General features: G+C 38.2%; 1 protein-coding gene across 7 annotated transcripts in view; it reads right to left on the bottom strand.

Moving 5' to 3' along the window:
* Positions 1-202: 202 nt before the first annotated feature.
* Positions 203-21,659, bottom strand: part of RNGTT (RNA guanylyltransferase and 5'-phosphatase) — a 180,140-nt gene continuing 158,683 nt past the window's right edge. For 6 of the 7 annotated variants that reach the window (XM_036413359.2, XM_036413357.2, XM_045572575.1 and 3 more), the window contains 2 exons: positions 4,231-4,354; positions 203-2,824 (listed from right to left, as the gene is read on the bottom strand). In XM_036413359.2, coding sequence (XP_036269252.1) covers positions 2,664-2,824; positions 4,231-4,354 — 285 coding nt within the window. In that variant the 3' untranslated portion in view covers positions 203-2,663. The remainder of the gene's footprint in view (positions 2,825-4,230; positions 4,355-21,659) is intronic. The other variant, XM_036413355.2, reaches the window with a different exon arrangement.

Below are 21,659 nucleotides of genomic sequence, written 5' to 3'. Positions count from 1 at the left end.
TTTCTTCGTCTCTCAGGAAGAAAAGTAGAGGATTTTCCACATCTTATGCTAATTTTTAGGATGTGACACAACCAGATAGATCATGTTGGGTCTGGCTGACAGCAGGAGAATCTGATGCCAGCAATAGAAGGGGCATAACAGCATCAGTTAAAAAGACACAAAGACGTCCGTCACAAGCAACACAAAGTAGATACACTTTCTGTTGTTTTAAGTCAGAAGTTTTATTACAATTCACACTGACACATCAGAGAAGGAATGTCCTGACATTTTCTGAGCATTTCACAGAAAGCAAATGTAATCATCCAGGTAGTCGAGTCAGCCACATCTTTCCAAACACAATGCAAAAGCTTTTATATGTGATAAGTCAGAAAAGCAAAATTTTCTTACCTACAAAACTTCCGTGTCAAAAAATGGGTATGTGAAGTGAGCTGAGAAGGGAAGTGTCTCCCTCCTGATGTCCCCAATCCTGGCTCCAGGTCCCACCACTCCTCCTCCCGCCCTCCCCTCTGACTTTCCAGATGACTCTTCATGACACTGCGGGTGGTAGTGTGTTCAGGGGCCACATGGGTTTACTTATAAGGCCAACTATTACACTTCACTATAGTTGAAAAGAAAGATTAAGAAAGTTAACTGCTAGAAAATGTACAATGGCAAGGAGAAAATATCTGGCTGTATTAAAAATGAGATGCTCTTTTCACATAACTCATTTAAAAGGTTACAATTACCATAAACATTTAACTCCATTAAAGATCGCTGGCAAAAGCTTGCTCTTACATCAGGAAAAGGGCTCTGCATTTACCCAGGCTCAGGAGAAAGCAACATATGATGTGAAAAGTCACTAATCCGGGTGAAGGAGGCATCAGACTATTTGGAGTCGCATTGGTGTTTTTTAGGTCCGTTTTGTACAAGACACTATGGCACCTGGACAAATCTCCACCTCTCTAGTCATGTGACTGTTGGATGTTTTAATTCCTTCAGCGCCCACACACACAAGAGCATACCTAAAATGGCATTTTGGATAAATTCACTATACATTACATAACTTGGGGACAACAAAAGAAAACACCTGAGCATGACGCTATTATTTCATATAGAAAAGCACTGGAGGAGAAAACTTTGTTTAAAAACATTTAAACTTAGGTGAATGTAAATACATTTTGTGCTATCACATATACAAATCTTATCAGATATTCAGTCTACTAGGTAAGTCATTTGGATTTTCATTTCTGACTGCATTAGTAGAAGAATATACACTGCTGCATACACTCACATGTATGTATATGTATATGTATGTATGTGTGTGTATATATATATATACAGAGATATGTATAAAACTCAGGCCATGAAAAAAATTTAAAATACACATACTTAAAACCTGTATCTCTAAAAATAAATACAATAGCCTCTAATGGGCTGATTCTCAGTTCCTTCACAAACCAATCAGAACGTGGTTTCTCAACAATGGCAGATGGCCAATTAGCTGCTCTTTAAACCCATTATCTACCAGTAAACTTTGTAAAATTCAGACATACAACAGAAATAACTTTGCCAGGAGAAAATGTACATAGAATCCTGGCTTTGAAAAGAAATGTCCTGGCTTCCTTGAAGTTTAGTTCCTACCGGTGCCAGGTCTGTGCCCCTGCATTGCGTGGCAGTGGGAAAGGAGCGGTGCGGCAGCGTGCTGCTGCTCCACTCACACTCCTTCCTGACCATGGAGCCGGCTGGCACTTCTATTGCTGTTCTGTTCGAGGGAACTCACACAGCACTGCTTGTGTTTGATACCACTCCTATAATCACAGTGAGTTTTGTGTGTTAATGTAGTTTACAATGTGCTGATACCACTGAGGTAAAGCAGTCGCCCTGGCATTTAAAAAAATGTCTCCCAGGGAGCAATAGGGTGAAGGGTCTGGTGGTGTAGATCTAAGTTCTATGAAGAAACCCCAAACCACGGCCAGACTGGCACACAGGAGATCTGGCACTGTAGCTCACACAACAGAAGCAGGTGCAGACAGGTACTCAGTGCTCTTCCTTAGAGAAGAGGCAGTTCACAAAACAGAGGGTCCCTTTTTCCTTTTACATGTCCACAAATAACTCTTAAAATGATAAAGCCAGACCACAATGTTTAATATATGCATTACTTAACAACCTTGTCATTGTTTTTGAACACAAGAATGCCAGATATGGAGAAAATCCATGATAAAGGATAGGAAGAATGTTTAATGCCACTGCCTAAATTTTTTAAAAGGAAAATTTACCATAGCTGAAATGTAACTTCTAAAAAATATAGTGTTTTGGCGCTCACAGTTCCAGATTGCTAATTTTATAAGTTAAAGGTAGAAGTTATCCATATATAAACAAGGCCTCTTTTTCATTGATTTCAATCTTGCTCAAACCTTTGGATATTTCAATCTTCAGATTCCACAAGGTAAGGCTGGGTTTATCAAATATAAATAAAATGTTTATGTCCATGATGTATTTATTGTAGCACTAAGAAAACAAATGAGTCAAATATTTACAACCTGGCTACAATACTTTTCTTTTAAAAAAATTCAAATGTGTATCAACATCAAGCCACATTGTTTGTTGAATTTCTCGGGCTGCAAATGAGGCGACAGCATTTTTCTCGTTCATCTCTCCTCTCAATCCTGAAGTCAGAGGCGGACTTAGGGCAAAGGGCGAGGTCTTTTGGGAGGTGGTGGAGGCATGAGCTCCGTGTCAGGATCCAGATGATGCTTTCGTTTCTGTCCCTGAGAAGCTGCACATCTGTCAATGAACTCAAACAGAATCTCCTTGGTGACAGGGTTTGAGATGCTGTTGCATACAGCTGTGGACAAAGGAAGACACGTGTCTCGCGTGAGGGATAATTAAGGCAGTGGGCTCACCACAGGGAGATGAGAAAGGGGAAAGGTTTCCCTTCCATTATGCTAAACACCCCCACTTTACTGACTTGAGTGACATGCTTCAGATTAAACTACTTTCTTCCCTCTCCCACCCTCCAAAAGAGTTTTTCCAGTAGCTATTCATTACTATAGTATTAATTTTAAACTAAAACTTTAAGTACTTGGGTTATAAACATATATCCACTATGGTTTTCTGTCTCCCCAAATAGTTGTTACAGGATTTTAACCTAGCATAGTGCATCACATTATAGACCATACTCAACTAAAATTTCTACAAAAAATATGTGCTACAGCCCAATCTTTCTCAGAAAACAGTCCACACTGCAAAGTATACAGCTCAGCATCAGCAGCCATTCCCACTGAACAGGCAGGTTTCACTGTAGCTGGTAGGTAATATTATTTTAATAACTTGTTTGAAGTAAAATTACTAATTTAAAAAAGCAAATTTTCTTATGTAATCAAAATTTAGTACCAGTCCTTTTAATTGTACTTACCAATTTGGTTTTTTGGGGGGGGAAAGATACTGGCTTAATTATTACAATTTTCAGAATTAACTCACCTTGTTTGAACTTATCTGCTAAGTTCAACAGTAACTTTTAAGCTGCAAAACTCAAACTGGCAATTTCTATATTTTCTCATAATCTTATCGTTAATCATCATCACCACTGACTGAGCACTCTAGAAATATGCTATTCTACTGACCTTTAATCTTGGTTTTTATCTTTTTTTCCAAACTCCTCTAAAAATGCAATCCAGGGCAACAGCTGGATTTACTGTTTGTGTTGTTCCCCAGGACAGACACTTACTATTCTGAATCCCCAAAGCATTCACACTGTCCCCAAAGATCACCCTACATGATAGCAGAGCAGGTGCAGCAGTCGCCAACTTTTTGGACCACCAGTTGGTGACCACTGGTTTAGGGTGTTGTTTCTTAACAGCTTTCATTTACTTCGTTCTCCATTGTTTGTAGAGCTATTTTAGGAGCTGGAAATTACATTCCCCCCCTGCTAATTTAGTCATTTACCATCTGGCAAACAATGGCTATAGTTTTGAATAGAACTGAAATTATCATGACTCTTGTTGTTCAATAAATTCAACTTGTATACAGTCCGTCATCCTGCCCTTTAAGCTTCCCTCTTGGACACATGGGCACAAGCCCTATCTAAAGAGGAGAACCTACAGACCAACCAGAGCCGACCAGGGGGTAGACCTGACACAACCTGATCCCAGCGAGCAAGGAAGGACAGGCTCCCATGACTCTGCCCAAGAGCAAGAGAGGCAGCATGCTTTGCTGGTAATGGAACAAGCATTGGTAGGTTGTCACACTCACCCATGGCAGTGTTGTAGGCATTAGGAAAACTTTTGTCTGTTCTCTGTCTCATGAAGACCCAGCTGTTGTTCTCAAATTTGCATTCTATAATTTTGTTGTCATACTGTTTTAGATCTTTTGTCACCTGTTTTAAAAGAGAATTGAGGATAATATTTGAAACGTTTGAAAGGATTTTAGCTCCCACTATGTGACAGACACATTAGGAAATGCCAAAAACATCTCAGGAACTCTTCATGCAGACCTCTTCGTCATGTGAGATGTCTAATCAAACCTAAGGCTATGTACATACGCCCTTGTACATATGTTCATTAATCTGACATTTTATAATTGTGAAAAACAGCTGTCAATATATAGTAATTAAAGGAAGCTAAGCAAATACCAGCCACTTTGGGGCCAAAGGCAAATGTGTTACCATAGGAATCAATGTCTTCAATATTATCTATGTCCCTATGGCTTTCAGAAATTGAATCTGTTGCTTACATTTCATCAACTTTCAGAAAGGTCTCACCATCTAAATTTCTATGTCAAAACCTAAAAAAAATACCATTTAAAAGAAATAGTAACATATAAAGAGTAACATCAGAATCGCATTCAGGCAATGTGAATCCTAAATATCTTGTTTTTCAAGCAGCAATAATTAACCAAAAATCTAATCTTTAGGCTATTTATTACCCTTTCCATCCCTCCAAACTAGTATAAGATTAGAGATGAAGCTACTTTTAATTTTACTTGGTAGATTTTTTTGGCTACTTCATCTCAGATGATTAAATATGGATTACAACTTACTCCATCAAAGCTAACAAGTTTCCATGGCAACTATAAAACCTTTTAAAAAATATTTCATCAGACTGTGAGGATGGTTTTCATAAATAGGAACCTAAGCTTATCTTTGCAGTCTTCAAATCAAATGCCAGTCATGGTAATATTTTAATTCTGTCCTCATCTTTCCCAGCTAACAACTTTCCCTCACAATATGGAAGATTGCAATCATTTAACTTCATTAGCATTATTTGAAATGCTCTCATTTTTCTACCCACATTTTCACTACCACCTAGGAATATGAAGGAAGCAAATTTAAAAGATGCTTTCAATTCACAGATTAGGCAGTACATGTCTTCATAAAAGCTTTCAAATTGTATTCTTCTTCCCTTAATGAATATTACATTTAATTGGACTATTTGCATTTTCAACAAATCCAATAGGTCCAGTACATTCATTGGCTCTGGAACCAGACCTGCCCAAAACAGTCATGTTCCACTTATCAAACTTGCTAAATTAATTCTCAGATATTCATTGTTCTAGTCTCAATTCTACCCCAGTCCTTCATAGGGATCCATCTCTTTTAATTTGATACATTATCTATATTCAAGTATTAGGCAACTAATTCAGTGAGGAAACCCAGTTATGTTAAACCATATGTAGGATCAAACAGAAATAAGTTTATAAACCTTTCATGGTTTCCATTTTCTAATTTCTAAAATGGGCAAAGGAGTTTCTAATTTACTAAGATACTGGAAAAATAATAAGTGAAAGTGCCTGGCACATAGTAGCCAACTGGTAAACTTCATAATTAAATATAAAATTGGGAAGTGAAACATTGCTTATTTAAATAAAAAATAAAAAAACAACTACCTTACAATGAAATTTATTAAAGAAACCAGGATGACATGGAAAAGTACACTTTGGAAGCAACTGTCAAGAAAACTGTACCATATGCATTCTATAAGAATGGTTTGCTACCCACAATATGCAGTCTGTACTTTACTGACTAGCAATTGTAGTCAGTCTTTATCATTGGGCTAAAAAACATTCTTGTGTTCCTGGTTTCTGAATTGCTATAAATTTATGTGTTGCTCAACCTGACTACAGCAATTAAGCACTATTATTAAGTGTCTGTGTATCTACTTGGGCATGCACTAACAATCTGGAAAACAGAGCTTTTCAGAAAATGCATACACCTCCACTACACTCACCAAACCTTATTTCCATGTTCAAGAACAGCACATTGTCCTTCATGATCACACCAGTTATATTGCTAAGACATACACACTGCAAGGTACTCAAATGATCAGATGGTAAAATATATTTAACTGGTGAAAACAATACCTCCCATAGGTGCACAAAGTAAACCAGTTTTCCCTAATGTCATATCAAGAGAATGACTGGCACACAGAGGAGGAGTTTAACTTTACTATCCAAATTCTAATTTATTGCTATGGCAATACTCATTCTCAGCCTACTGCATATTATTATTTACTAAAGCAGACTCCATTAGGACTTCTACAATAACCTCTGGTTATCCTAGTCTGAGTTAATAAGAACTTGAAAATAATAAGAATAAAATATTCATAAATCAGGATTTCACATCTGTACCTATAATCACATCTAACTATATTTTACTGTTGTTTTATTTTTATTTTTTTAAATATATTTTATTGATTTTGTACAGAGAGGAAGGGAGAGAGATAGAGAGTTAGAAACATCGATGAGAGAGAGTCATCAATCAACTGCCTCTTGCATACCCCCTACTGGGGATATGCCCGCAACCAAGGTACATGCCCTTGACCAGAATCGAACCCGGGACCTTTCAGTCCCCAAGCCAATGCTCTATCCATTGAGCTAAACCGGTTTCAGCTATATTTTACTGTTGTTTTAAAAAGAAGAGCAATGGACACTTTTAATACTACTTTTAATACACACTTTTAATACTATTGGAATCTACCAATGACTGTCTGGGGTTAAGAGACAGTCAGATGAAAGTGAATCTAATGCCTCTGGAGATTTTAAGTTAGCAGCTCAATGATAATACCTGGAATGCAGGGTCTAAGGCAGGTAGAATCACAGTTGCTCCACTCTGCACTGTTTTACAGAATACTTTTTGTAGTCTAGGTGGTTAGGCACATTACCAACTCACAAAAGGCAAACTATCAGTGTTGGCTAAACTGACCTGTGTGGATCTTGAGAAAGAAAACATCTAACAAAAAGGGCTCCCAGTAGCTAGATAACTGGGCTGAAACAAACAAACAAACAAACAAACAAACAAAATCTCCAGCCTAGTAGCCATTTCTACATGGGGGTGGGGGTGGGATAGGGGGGCTTTCATGCAAACTGCACTTTAGGGAGAAGCCTGCACTGAACTAACTGCCCACCTGCACTGTGTTTCTGCCATCTGATTCAGCCCCGAGTTCCTGGAATCCTTTTTCAACCAATAGGACTGAAACTTTTGCCATCCATCAAAGATGCACAACTCCCACCAGCTTCTTCACTGACCAATCAGAACAGTGCCTTTTAGACCAAACTGTGAGAATCTGGAGAACTCATTTGCATGAAAATAGACCAATCAGGGTCCAGGGTTGGGGACTTCTGTGTATATATGTCAGTTCTCCTTTGGCTCTGGGACCATACTTCCCCTTTCCACTGAAGACTGCATTTTGAAAATCATTGAGCTAGACAACTGTACTCTGCTCCATGCTGGTCTGCTCTGCCCTGCTTCAGTGAGACATTTTTGGTGTTTCAACTCCAGCCAGGGAAATGCGGGAGCTGAAACACCAAAGGTGTCTCACTGAAGCAGGGCAGAGCAGACCAGCATGGAGCAGAGTACAAATGACTAGCTCAGTGATTTTTAGTCATTTTCATCTCATGACACATATAAACTACTAAAATTCTATGGCACACCAAAAAATGTATTTTTTGCCAATTTGACAAAAACAATAGGTATAATTTTGGTTGTGTTGGCTGCCTTTTTAAAATTATTATTATTATTTGACAATCTAAGGGAAAAGAGGTCAGTGACCCTGACTAAATAGTCAGGTATTGCATGTTTTAAAAATTCCTGGGTCCCACGGGTTGAAAATTGCTAGGTTAGCTAGAGAGGGGCCTAGCCCCATGGTTATCTCACATGTATCACAATTGATCTGCTTATGCTAAATAAAGTGTCCTTCACTGCACCCCAAATTGGGGGTTCCTGTTGGTGTGGAATTGGTGCCAACAACCATGGGTGGGCACCTGCACAGAGCAGGCAAAGACAGGTTTCTATTTCTAGTGGGACAAAAGCCTCTAAACCTTACTGCCCTTGCTCTGTGCCAACTGTTTTCTTATCAAGAGCTCATGCTTCTTTTAGAGAAACTGCACAGAGGCTTGAGGGGAGGGAGATTTCTCTGAACTATTTGCTCTGGGGACACTTTAAAATAAAAAAAATCCTTAGAATTGGGAAGGCACCAGTGAGTTGTGATTGTTGTTTTTTAGTTTCAATTTTGAAATAATTTTAGAGTTACAGAAACATTGTCAAGGTAGTATAGAGTTCCAGAATTTCAGTCACACCTAATGTTCATATTTTACAACACCATTAACTAAACTACAGACTTCATTCAGACTTCATCAGTTTGCCCATTAATGCCTTTACTTGTTCAAGGATCCAGCCCAAGAAAACTCATTGCATTTAAGTGTCAGGTCTCCATGCTCTCTTCTAATCTGTGACAGTTTTTCAGATTGTCCTTGACACTCTTGGGGAGAATTAGTCAGATATCTGTAGGATGTTCCTCAATTTGGGGTTTTCTGATGATTAGACTTGAGATTATGGATTTTGGGAGAAAATGCATGAAAGGTGAAGTGCCCTTCTCACTGCATAATATCTGGGGGTATAGGTATCAATGTGGTTTATGTTGACCCTGACTGCTTTGTTAAGGTGGTATCTGCCAGGCTTCTCTGCTGTAAAGTGACTATTTTTCTCCCTTCCATACTCCATTGGTTAGTTACAAGTCACCAAACCCAGCCCCACTCAGCAAAAAGGGAAGTAAGCTCCACTTCCTGGAAGGAAGGGTATCAAAGATTATGTGGACATTTACTAAAACTACCACAGAAATCAGTAAGTTTCTCTAGAGCTATTTTAAGGCTATACAAATATCCTGTTTCTCCTTAAAGTTTCACTCATTAATTTGAGCATTCCTCCGTGACTCCTGCCTGCAGCAGTCATTACTGTGGTGTCCTAATGAAATATTCTCCTTTATCCATTCCCACAGAAAGACCTGTCTTTTCTCCCTCAGTTATTTGCTTACCTATATCAGTATAGACTCACAGATATTTATTTTTTATCCTTTAGTTTATAATAAAATACTATTGTCATTTATTTTGTTGCTCAAATTGTTCCAGTTTTGGCCCTGGCTACTCTCTCGGGTTGATTCCTGTGTCCTTTTAACTTGCTTCCACTCTCACTTACAAAATAAATATATATTTAGCATTCACTTTCTGTCAGCACAAGATATTACTCCTGGCTCATCTTGTGTTTTCTCTGTTCCCAGGTTTAGAGTCAGGCCTGGGGTCCTTCTATCAGAATTTTATAGTCCACTATGAAACAGTTCACTACAAAAGTATTGCCACTACTTGTTTTATCAGAATTTAAAATTATTTTTGAGAGAAAGAGAGGGAGGGAGAAAGAGAAGGAATGAAAGTGAGAATGAGAAAGGGGGGGAGGGGGGCGGGCGAATGACAATGAAACTCTAGACATGATCTGTTTGTACTTAGACGTTTCCACCTCATCTTCTGGGAACTACTCTCTGGAGTTAAGTTACATTGGCCATTTTTTTTTCTTTCCTGAAATTATAACTTTACATTTTGATAATTCAAGTTCTACTATAATGTGATTGAAAATATATTTTTTAAAATGTATCTTGATTAAATGAACTCAAACAAAACTTATTTTTATGTAAATAACTTCAATTTCTAGTACTAATGAAGGCAGAGGAAATAAAATGAATCATAAATAAAATGGAATTATATGTTTTCCTTATGGTATAAGACTAATACAAACAGCTTAAATTTAAATTATTAGGCAACTAGTATTTTACAACATCAGGACCATGATATATCGGGTCTAGTAATAATTAATGTCGTTTTTAAACATTCGTTTAAAATCTTGCTTGGCGTTGACTTGTATTGACATAACCTTCAAACACGTGGTATCTACAGAACGTGTGAAGTGCAATTAACAAGTTTTGCTTGAAAAAGTTTGTGTTTGGTTTGGTTTTTGTTGCAAAACTAGGGCTAAGAAGATGGCGGATGAAGAGCATATTCGGCACTGCATGCTTTACGAGTTCCAATTAAGAAGAAAAGCAAGTGAGGCTGCAAAAAACATCTGTAGTGCTCTTGGTCAAGATGCAGTTAGCGCCAGAAAAAGCCAGCGTTGGTTTGAGAAATTTCGCGAGGAAAATTTTTCGTTAGATGACAAGAGTGGTCGAGGCCGTGTGTCCAATTTTGATCAAGAAGCTCTTCAAGCTCTTTTGGTGCAAAATCCTCAAATTACCCAACAAGAGCTTGCGACAACTTTAAATTGTTCACAAAAAACAATTTCCAATCAATTGCGTGCACTTGGCAAAGTCCAAAAGTTTGGAAAATGGGTTCCTCATGAGTTGACCTACAACAACCGTAATCAAAGAGTCACAATTTGCAGTTCGCTCCTCTCTTGTCAAAACCGTTTGCCGTTTTTAGAGCAAATTGTTACCGGAGATGAAGAATGGGTGCTGTATGTTAATTTGAAAAGGCGGCCTCAATGGTTGGACAAAAATGAGGCTCCACAGCCCACGCCAAAACCTGACTTGCATGCGAAAAAAGTGATGTTGTGTGTTTGGTGGAATTTTAAAGGAATTCTTCATTATGAACTTTTACCATCTACCTAAACCATTACAAGTGCAGTGTATAGTGCCCAATTGGAAAGGTTAGCCCAAGCTTTAAGAGAAAAAGAACCCGCACTGATTAATCAGAAGGGCGTACCGTATTTTTCGGACCATAAGACACACTTTTCCCCCCCCAGAAGTGGGGGGAAAAAGTCCCTGCATCTTATAGTCCAAATATAGCCTACACATATACTTTTAAAAAAAAGTTTTTTTACTTGCCCGGCTCTGAGTGGTCTCTGTGTGCTTGCCCGGCTCTAAAATGGTTCTAAATGCTGCTGTTTACTTTAGGGTTGATTACATGTATTTATGACTGTGATGTTGGGTTTTAATGCACATAAAATATTTTAGGACACTATTTGTTTCAGAATCTTTTTTTCTTCATTTCCCTTCTCTAAAAACTGGTGCGTCTTATGGTCCGGAGCGTCTTATGGTCCGAAAAATACGGTAATTCTTCACCACGATAACGCACGACCGCATACTGCAAGAATCACTGCTGAAAAACTGCGCCAGTTGGAATGGGAAGTTCTCCCTCAACCTGCATATTCTCCTGATATTGCCCCTTCCGATTACCATTTGTTTCGTTCTTTGCAAAACTTTCTTCTTGGAAAAAAATTTAATAATGAAGAATGCCTCAAAAATGCATTGACCGAATTTTTTGCATCAAAATCACAAGAATTTTACAACAGAGGGATTAAAATGCTTCCTGAGCGTTGGGCACAAGTAGTAGAAAACAACGGCAACTATATTGTTGATTATATTTTGTTGTATTGTTTAAATAAATTCGATTTAAAAAAGTATTGGAAACGACATTAATTATTACTAGACCTAATATTATGTTTAGAAAGCGTATCCACTTACTGGAGGAAGTAGGGCATTTGATTAGTTGCCATTTAAAAATATGCCAGGCTCGATCTACCACTTGAAACACAAGTTCCCCCACTAAAATCTGCTATGTTTGAGCCTCTAATAATGAAGAACTACTGTGTAAATAACACACTTGCATTTGCTAGGTTAGAAACACAGCAGTAGGTAGTCTCTACCTCATTTATAGAGGGGGTCTTCAAGGAAGTGTTCAACTAATGAAAATAGCCAATAAAAAGAAAGCAACTAAAACTGTCTTTTTTAAATCCTAAAAACAAGTCATAACTTCTGGATATGAAACTCTGTGAGTAACCTACAGGTTATTACCTTCTAATAAAAGCAGTTAATTATAGTTATTCAAAATATAATAAATCTTCATATAAAATAACTGGACAGCCCTGGCCGGTGTGGCTCAGTTGGTTGGGCGTTGTCCTTTGCACTGAAAGGTTGCTGGTTTGATTCCCGTTAGGGCACATGCCTGGGTTTGGGGCTCAATCCCTGGTGAAGGGTGTGCAGGAGGCAGCCGATTCATGTTTCACTTTCACATCAATGTTTCTTTTTCTCTCCTCTTCTTCTTTCCTCTCTCTAAAAGTCAATAACAAAATAGTTTTTAAACCCTATATAATAAAGAGCTAATATGCTAATTGGACAGAACAGCAGAGAGACCGTCTGGTCTACCTTCTATACGATCATCTGGATGAAGCCAAGGCTGCAAGGCCAACTGAGGCTGTGAGGGGTCCCACATAAGCCTGAGTCATTCTCAAACTCTTTCTCTTATACCCTTTTATATTACACTAGATGCCCGGTGCACAAAATTTGTGCACAGGGAAGGTCCCTAGGCCTGGCAGGTAATCAGGGCCAATCGGGGTCTTTTGGCTGCTGGCTGGGGCCTGCCTTCATTCTGCACTGCCCCCTTGGTGATCAGTGCACATCACAGCGAGCAATCGAACTACCAGTCTCCTGATCAAACTCCCACAGGGACACTTTCCAGGACCCCTTGGGGGATGTCTGACTGCCGATCAGACATCCCTCTCACAATCCTGGACCACTGGCTCCTAATCACTCACCTGCTTGCCTGCCTGGTCACCTATAACTGCCCCCCCTGCCATCCTGGTCACCCCCAACTGCACACCACCAACCCCTGCTGGCCTGGTCCCCCATGTAGCCTGCTTGTTCAGTCGTTTGATCACTCCTCACTAACCCCACTGCCAGCCTGGTCGTAGGCAGCCATCTTGTGAGGGTGTGAGAGTAAATTTGAATATTACCTCTTTATTATATAGGATGTACAGTCTAGCTGCCTATATGTCATCTTTATTTAAATGTCTCATAGACTTCTCAAATGTTCAAAACTCAACTCTGCATCTTCCCCAAATCTATAATATTTCTTCTCTTGTCTTCTCTACCTTCATAAACGGTTGCTCCACTCTCTCAGTTTCTCGTGACAAAAACCTTGGTATTTGGCTGATCACTTTTCCTTTTATTTTCTCTCATATTCAATCCATTCCACAAGCCTACTAATTCAACCTCCAACATTTATTCTGAATGTGCCTTTATGTCTCCTCTCATCCTGCCATTACCACAGTCCAAGCCATTACTGTCTCTGACTCCTGCAAGAGCTCCCACATGAGTCTCTTCTACATTTTTCCATCCTGTCCATTCAAAGAATCTCCTTTTCCCTAAGAATCTAAGTTGAAAAAATATAAAAGGAGGCAAAAGCAGAATACACTTGTGGATGCTTTACTTCTTGTGTAATAAACTGTAATTAAGAATTATTTCCAAGGATTGAATTCCACTTGGGAGAGTCGGTGGGTGGAAGATGAAGTGATATGTGATGGGTGAAGGACAGAAGGGCATAACATATTAGCGCAAGCACAATGTCTATCAAGTTTCTTTTTCTTTCCTTTCCAAATGCACACCATTCTGACCTGCATCATCGCTGCTGTTTGCTATTCTAGTTATAGCACAAACCACAAATCATAGCAAATTGCAGAATTTCTCAATCATTAAAGATTTACAATAGGTTAATTTTAAAATGGGCTGCACTTCACAGCTGCAAAGCTTTTGTCTGATTTCTAGACCAAATGAGAAGTCATTATTGGATTGAACAATCTTTCCATGACATGACTTATAAAAGGAAAAGGCCATGTGGACAAAACAGGTAACTCTGCCAGGTAAGGTGAGGTAATGCTAATGGCTTACTAAATAGACTATCAAACAATGGCACAATGTACCGCTCACAGTCTGTTTAGCACCGAGCATGATGAGAATTACAAGTAGATCATGGATTCAGTGCGTGCCTGGGATAATAAAAACAATACAGAACCGAGGAAAGCTTTACAATCTACCATTAACATGGAGAGGATGTTAATGTGCAATATGTATGTCTAACACTTACTTTTCTTTCCAAATGGTTTTAAGCGTGATGCCAAACTTCCTGGTGTTGCTTGTTTTTAAGATGTCTTTGTCACAACCAATGCAAATAAATAAGTCATAAAGTGTATCTGTCAGATTGAATTTGATAGATGTTCTATCTACTTCTGGGAGTAACTAACACCTGTTTTAAAGTCATTTCAGTGATCATGAAATAGCCAGCTTAAAGTTCACAATACACTGAAGCCAATGTTTCAGCTAGGCAATTCATTAAGATGTCAATGCATAGTTCAAATTTACCTCAGTGAGTCCTTCACTTACTTCCTCAGGACTTGCTAACAATTTGAATCAAATAATGTTAATCTTTAAATTTCTTTAGCACTGTGTCCAATTATATATAACTTTATCTCCTTCCTCTCACCCATTTTAATCCCAACTATTCAACTAGGCCCCTTTTAAAGACCTCAAGAGAAGTGTCCTCTACATAGATCTACATGGCATGTGGCAATAAACCAAATGCTAGAATAATAAGTGAAGATTTCTTTCCTGTTCTGCCTACCACTTAGAAAACAAACAAAAATGCCGAAGTTCTTTCCTTCTGATCAACAACTCTACAAGATGACTCAGTTTGCTCTAGCAGCACTAACAGGCACCAAAGCCCACAGACCCATTCACTTTTGAATCATTAGTGTGGATACACAGAACAGCTTGGTTTAGTGATAAAGCCCTGGTGGTGACTAGGACCTCCCAGGATTCCTTTCTCTCAGGTCAATACAGGCTCCCACTGTGATCTGCTAAACACAGTGACCTGCCTCTGTTATGTCCAATTGGCATTTTAGTCATTCTTTTACTCTTTGCCATGCACAAAGCATTCTACTTTCAGATATGCTTTCTCAACAACTATATTTCTTCTTCTTTGAGAAAGAAATCCTGGTGTTATTGACAAAGTCATTACATAAATACAGTGTGATAATAACACTGCTCAGAACCCTAGGAGATCCTATTTTCTGCCTCCATGTACTCTTTGAATGACATTCACAATGGGATTTATTTAAATCTGCCTCATCAGCTCCAGGTATTGAGGATGTCAAAAACCATTCAGAAGATGTTGAAAGTTTGAAAATGATTACAATAAATTATCTGCATCAAGTTCCACACTCCCTAAATATCTTCCTCAAAAAAAATTTTTTCCCAAAGCACATCACAATTAGCCTTCATAAAATCCAGTATTTCAGAGCTGATAGAAAACTTTGAGCTCATCAAATCAAATATTTCTCTGAAATATTCAAGTACTAAATGCATCTTCCATTATCTTTATTAATTAGTGTATCTTTATTTGTGAACATTCATGCATTGAAAAGATATAAAACCAGGGGGAAGGAGCAAATTCATTATTGTGGTGACTTGTACTCAAAACGAACTTAATGTTTTTACCCAAGCTATTTATGTTCATCCAAGATTTTAAAAGAAAATACTCACTTTTAGAATTATTGAATGAGGGGCTTGTATTTTTCCTTCATGAGGAAGGGAAGGGGAGAGAACTGACATTGATAAACTACCTGCCATGTAGCAGCACTGTGCAGAAGTCGGTTTTCAGCTCTTTATATACATTATGCTTTTTATAATAATGAGGAAATTAAGGGTCAAAGTATTTAACTGTTCCAAGTCTGTGTTTGGATCTAGAACTCTAAATCATACTGCCTCTTGGTAATATCTAGGAAAACAATAAACTAGGGGAAAAGGAAAATTTTATTACTGTTCACTCCTAATCAAGAAATTACTAAATACTTAAACCAAGGAGCTAATGGAGTTTGTAGTTACCATAATGTAAAACAGATATGAGGACTCCAGAGGTCACGTTAAGTTTAATGCAATATAATCTTCTAAAACAGAAATGAGCAGAAATACAGGTTGCATGTGAGAAAAATAAGCAGACAACAAACACACACCAGTCTGAAGTGCCACAGGTTTGCTAATACTAGTCTGAGGAAAGAGGTCTGGAAAGAAGTAAAGAGGAACAAAGTGAGAGAAATCTCAAAATTGGGTAGGACAGGGGTCAGCAAACTCATTAGTCAGCAGAGTCAAATATCAACAGTACAAAGATTGAAATTTCTTTTGAGAGCTGAAAACTGACTTCTGCACATGGGCCACGAAGTTTCAATTGCACTGTTCGTGCACGCCCACACGTGGTATTTTGTGGAAGAGCCACACTCAAGGGGCCACAGAGCCGCATGTGGCTCACGAGCTGCAGTTTGCTGACCACTGGAGTAGAAGACAAAGGAAGTTATTAGTTCTAAGTGTCCTAAGCCAGGCCTGTGAAATGGAGATATAGAGCTTTTCAGTTGAGTAATAGTCAACAAAGAAAGATTCCCAGTGATGATTAGAGCAGTGTAATTTTTTAGTAGGCTCTAGCAATTGATGTCTTTTTTGTCCTGGTTTATCTGCTTTTATTTCCAAAATTGGGGGGGAAAGGCATCTTTGCAAAGAATTCTGCATGTATCTAACATAAAAAACAAAACAAAACTGGCTATTATCTAAATATTTCTACATTCAAATATCTGATTGTCCAATCTCTAAAAGATCAGAATTGTCCTAATTCCCAACTCCTGGAGATTTCATTGGAAACTAGCTTAAATTTCTCATTTGGTTTCCTCCCTTGCCCACCCCCCACACTCCCTTAGATTATTGTCCTATCTTTGGTGAGGAAAATGAGAATGTCCCCTAGTGGGAATAAAGAACAAAAATCAAAATAGCATGGGCAAACAGACCCCTATCTTTGGACATTCACCACTCAACTGTTCTTATCAAGCCCTCTGAGAGTCTATTCCAAATAAGGTGGATGTGTTTACCTATCAGGAAGGAAATTATTTTCTAAACTATAGTGCTAACGGACTTGGAATTAAGTCTGAGGATAAATAAGGTAGGTGGCTTTACCTCTTGTCTATAAAAATAATCTAACACAATCTTGGTGCTTAATAAAAATAATATATCACGTAAGCAGTATTCTTGGCAGGGATGCTTTTAAATCATCGGTATTTTATGAGACGTTTTCACACTAGCATGCCTCCCTCTAACGTTTAAAAGTCAGCTCGGTTCCATGACCATCAGAAATCACTGCATGTGTCTGAAAAGTGCTCCTCCCACCAATGCCATGCTGTCTGTGCCTTTGCCAACTTTTAGGCCAGTACACCTGTGACCCTGAGCTCCTGTGGCTTCCACTGTGGTGGCTGCCATGCCAGCAGCGCACTAGCTACACAAGGGTCTGTCTGCTTTAGCCAAATGACAGCACAGGAAGGATGTTTGTTTTCGAGGTTTATTTAAAATCGGAGAGAGCGTTGGGAAGTGACAAGCTGGGAACACAATATATTGTAGCATCTCCTTTGTTTGCCAGCTGCCACAGAAGACTTGGTGATCACTTCTCAGTACTGCGCTGTGCCCAGAGGCTCCAAATCATCACTGCTTTAACTGTCTTGCCACCACACTTCAGATGTTACCATAATCATTTCCATTTTTGCTTCCGGAATATTCTAGGAACAGCAGTTTTTTGAATCCTGCCATCTAATTGGTGCTAAATTTACATGTGATCACGCTTCCCCAACTCTGGTGTTAAACGGGCATTCTAAATGTTTTCTGTCCTTAGGAAAGGGGTTGGGGTAAGTCCCTGTTTTAACTAGCACTAGCACTCGAAAGCTGTGTAGCCCTGTTCCATAGCCTGCTGATACCAGAACAAAGAGCTGGATTCAATCCCAAATTAAATCATGAAATATGAACTCAAGTTACACTGGTTGACAATGGTTTGGCAAGTTAGAGAACATGGCAGAGTGAACATTGGGACTTTTTCTTTTTTTTAATCTGCCTTGAAAAAAGGAAAAGTAGGTTATTCTTAGTTGCATTTCTTTTTACTGGTTTTGTTTTATACTGACTTGGTTTTTTGTGCTTAACTAACTTTTTAGAAACCAAAATCCAACAGTGAGAACAATTATGTTGATAATGCCAGGAAATTTGTTTGTTTTGTTAAATTGAGCTTCAAAAGCACTTCAATTGAACATACATTTGTGATCACAAGTAATGCCTATTCTTATACCCATTTAAAATGTTTACTTTATTACAGCTTATTATAAATGTGAGGCTGAAATGCAGCACCATGACTGCTCAATTTCCAGGCCCCAATTTTATGATAATCATATGAAATGTATTCATGTGTCAACAGACAGCCTAACAATGCCCAAATGGGGTTGTTCTCAGCTCTGTATTTCTGAAGGCCGCATAGTTCTATGCTCCATAGCATTAAGACACTGCTACAAGCAGAACTCTGAGAGTTTTAACTTAGTTTATAACATGTACTATTTGACTATACTTACTCAGTTTAGTTGCTACTATCTCAGAATACAAGTGAGCTCCTACAAGAAAACGGATCCTAAATACCTAAACATGAATGGGATAAACGAGTTTGTGACTTTATTTTATGGTTGGATTTATCTTTTTAAGGCAGCCTTCAAGTACCAGAGGGAATGACACTAGAGAATTGCTCTGTACTTGATGTTCCTACTGCATGTGTAAATACCTGGAAAATACCTACTGTGTCCTCCCCCCCCCCCCCCCCCCACCTCGGTCCCTCGCAAGAGTAAGCAAGCACATACGCAGATCCAATATTGGGAAACGGATAATGGGTCTAGAGGTGCCCCTGGCTCTTAAGTATTGGTTTCTCTGTATCTCTCAGGAGGAGGCTGCCCTGGCAGGCAAACCCACTCACCTATCTCTTCCACAGTCCCCCTTAGGCACAACATGTGGCAGAGAAAAGCTTAGGCTTGACTTAATAATTTCAGGTGACATATTTCTCTAGAGAACTGAGCCTATTTTATCAGCTCCTGAATTATTAAGATACTCTGTTTTAGAGTATAATTCCTTCCTCTTACCTTAGATAAGATCCTTGACTGCCACATCCCACTGAACACTTAACAGGTGCTCAATAAATAAGTGTTGAAAGAAAAAACTTTGGTGAACATTATACAAATAAGTTATTAGAAATGACATCAAGATTTCAACACATTCCAGCCACTGTTAAATTATTTTCATCCCTGGACTGACCCGGCTCTCTTGCTGCACACCTCTAATGGCCGGTATGTCATCTCTTCCCTCTGGCTAGCCACTTCTCTTTACCAGGTCACTCTCTCTGGGAGGCGTTCTCTAATGCCACAGATTCTTGTGCTTCTTTGAGGCACTTTCATACTACCTTATTATTTCACTCTCTTAGAGGGATGACCTATTGAAATATCTCCTGCTTGATAATAAAACTCAATCAAAATGAACTCTAATAGAGTGTATAGCACATAGTAATAAAATTGAAATTTTCACATGCATAAAGATATAAAGTTATATACTTTGAGGCTGAAAACCAAGCCAAACAAAATAGAATAAGCCCAATCTAATTACATAGTCATATGGGTAATTAGTAGTTGAATCAACCACAGATCTCACAGTCCCTCTAAACCATGCTGCCACATAAAATTAGGCTCCTCCTACCTTTTTGGATGTGGTTATGATTTCCAGTCAAAAAAGGACTAGGGTGTTAGCGACTGGTGGAAATGTGAGGTGAAATAGGGAGCAGAAAGAAAGCAAGTAAACCATTTACCAAGCACTTTTATGTCAGGTACAACATACAAACAGACAGACGAAATAGTTAATGCATGCTACTGTATCATATTCACTATAATCCAAGAATTTTATGCTTCCTAAAACAGAAGGTAATGACTCATTCACCCAGCATTTATCAATATTGTTCACAGTAAGAAAAAGAGATAAATGTGTCATTCCCTCTTGCATCAAGTGTCCAAGTAGAAGCACTATAAATATGCAAATTTTAAATGTTAGTCATTTACATAGTTCCACATATTCGAGCTCTAAGGTCTTTATAAGTATTAACCCTTCACATTCTTGTGAGATATCTGTACAAAATTCCTATTTTAAACAGTGACTTAGGACCCTGTAAATAAAAGTGAAAATACGATAGGTTTCAACCTTCCTGCCTGCCTACATTTCCTTCTTAAACAATTGTCCATATATTTTCCACAAAGCAAATCTTAAGAAATATCTCCATCAAATTTTCCCACCAAATTTGCAAAGAGAATTGGCAAACTGTCTCAGGAAATAGAATTTGCTAAATCAGTTCAAAGTGGCCTCAATAAAAATATTCAATAGGACTGCACAAAGCCGAAAGGCTACAGACCAAGCAAAGGCATATGACATGTTATTGAGAATCTACCCTGAGCGCACAAAAGATAGGCTACAAGTCTCTAATAATTTATCATTTTATTAATGATCCAACAGATGACTTAATGAATAGCCTACTAATGAGATGTAAATTCAAATTTGGAGGCTCTTTTGAAAACCCATTAGGGAAAGTAATATTATGCAACAATTACAGAGGAGGTATTTTTGCCAAAAAAATAAAATATAACTTGGAAATATATAAAAGATTAATTCCTGATCAATATTTAATATGAAAGGGAAATGAAAAGCTATATTCACCATAAAGAAGAAAATGACAGTAGACAGATTACTAGAACAAGAATTAAAATGAGATATTCTATTACATTTATATTTTATTGTTATTGTTAATAGTTCTTACCCTTTTTAAGAGGGAGGGGAAACATATTATAGTAGCAAGGGTGGAATTTGAGTAAGACACTTAACAGAAGAAAAATATATTACTGGTGGATGTATCAATAGAGCTGGGGTTAAGTTTGAGTAGTAGTTTGCTAGGTTCACTTTTTCCCCCATCCTTTCTCTTTACATTCACCCAGAAAACTATAAAATGCCTAGATAAAATAATAGGAATGAAATAAACACAGAATAAATTCATTTGTATTTGTTTTCTGTGTTTGGGTGATGAGTGGGGCTTGTAAGTATATCTATCTGTATGTATATAATGCAAATGTACATAATGCATACATTTTGTTCAGGTTTTAAATATCAAATCCAGAGCTTGTAGAAGCACGTAGAAAGTAGAGAGAGGAATAAGTCAGCTCTTCCAACTGAAGTCAGGATAGGAACAGAAAGCTTAGTCTTCCAGTTTAGAACCTTCCAAGGCCTTGGAAGATGAACCCTCGATGCACATAACAACCGCCTGTGTGATCAGAAAATGACAGATTCGGGAACAGAATCCTACATCTTGATGATCAGTTTCCCAATCTTTCCTCTACATTACACTGCCCAACATATACTTTAATTCAGCATTTGGATGTAAGTGATTATTTTATTTAAAGCCTCCATATCTGTCGATATAGGACTTGTGGTTTCTAGTACCTACTCTGGTATCTAAAAATGCATCAGTGATTCAACCCTCTACATACAAATTATGAGGAGCAAATATAGGTTATTATGAGGTCACAGTGTTTAAAAATTCAGATAGCTAGTCATTGAAGGTTTCAAATTTCCTCTCCTCCGGCTCCAAAGATCTTACCCATACAATTTAAATAAAATCCTCAAAGCATTTACTATTTCGACTCTGAATACTTTCACCTTTGTTTT

This window comes from Pipistrellus kuhlii, unplaced genomic scaffold (genome assembly GCF_014108245.1).
Source record: "Pipistrellus kuhlii isolate mPipKuh1 unplaced genomic scaffold, mPipKuh1.p scaffold_m20_p_5, whole genome shotgun sequence".
NCBI lineage: Eukaryota > Metazoa > Chordata > Mammalia > Chiroptera > Vespertilionidae > Pipistrellus > Pipistrellus kuhlii.
The sequence above is the reverse complement of the archived record's forward strand: the minus strand, read 5'-3'. Positions and strand labels throughout refer to the sequence as shown.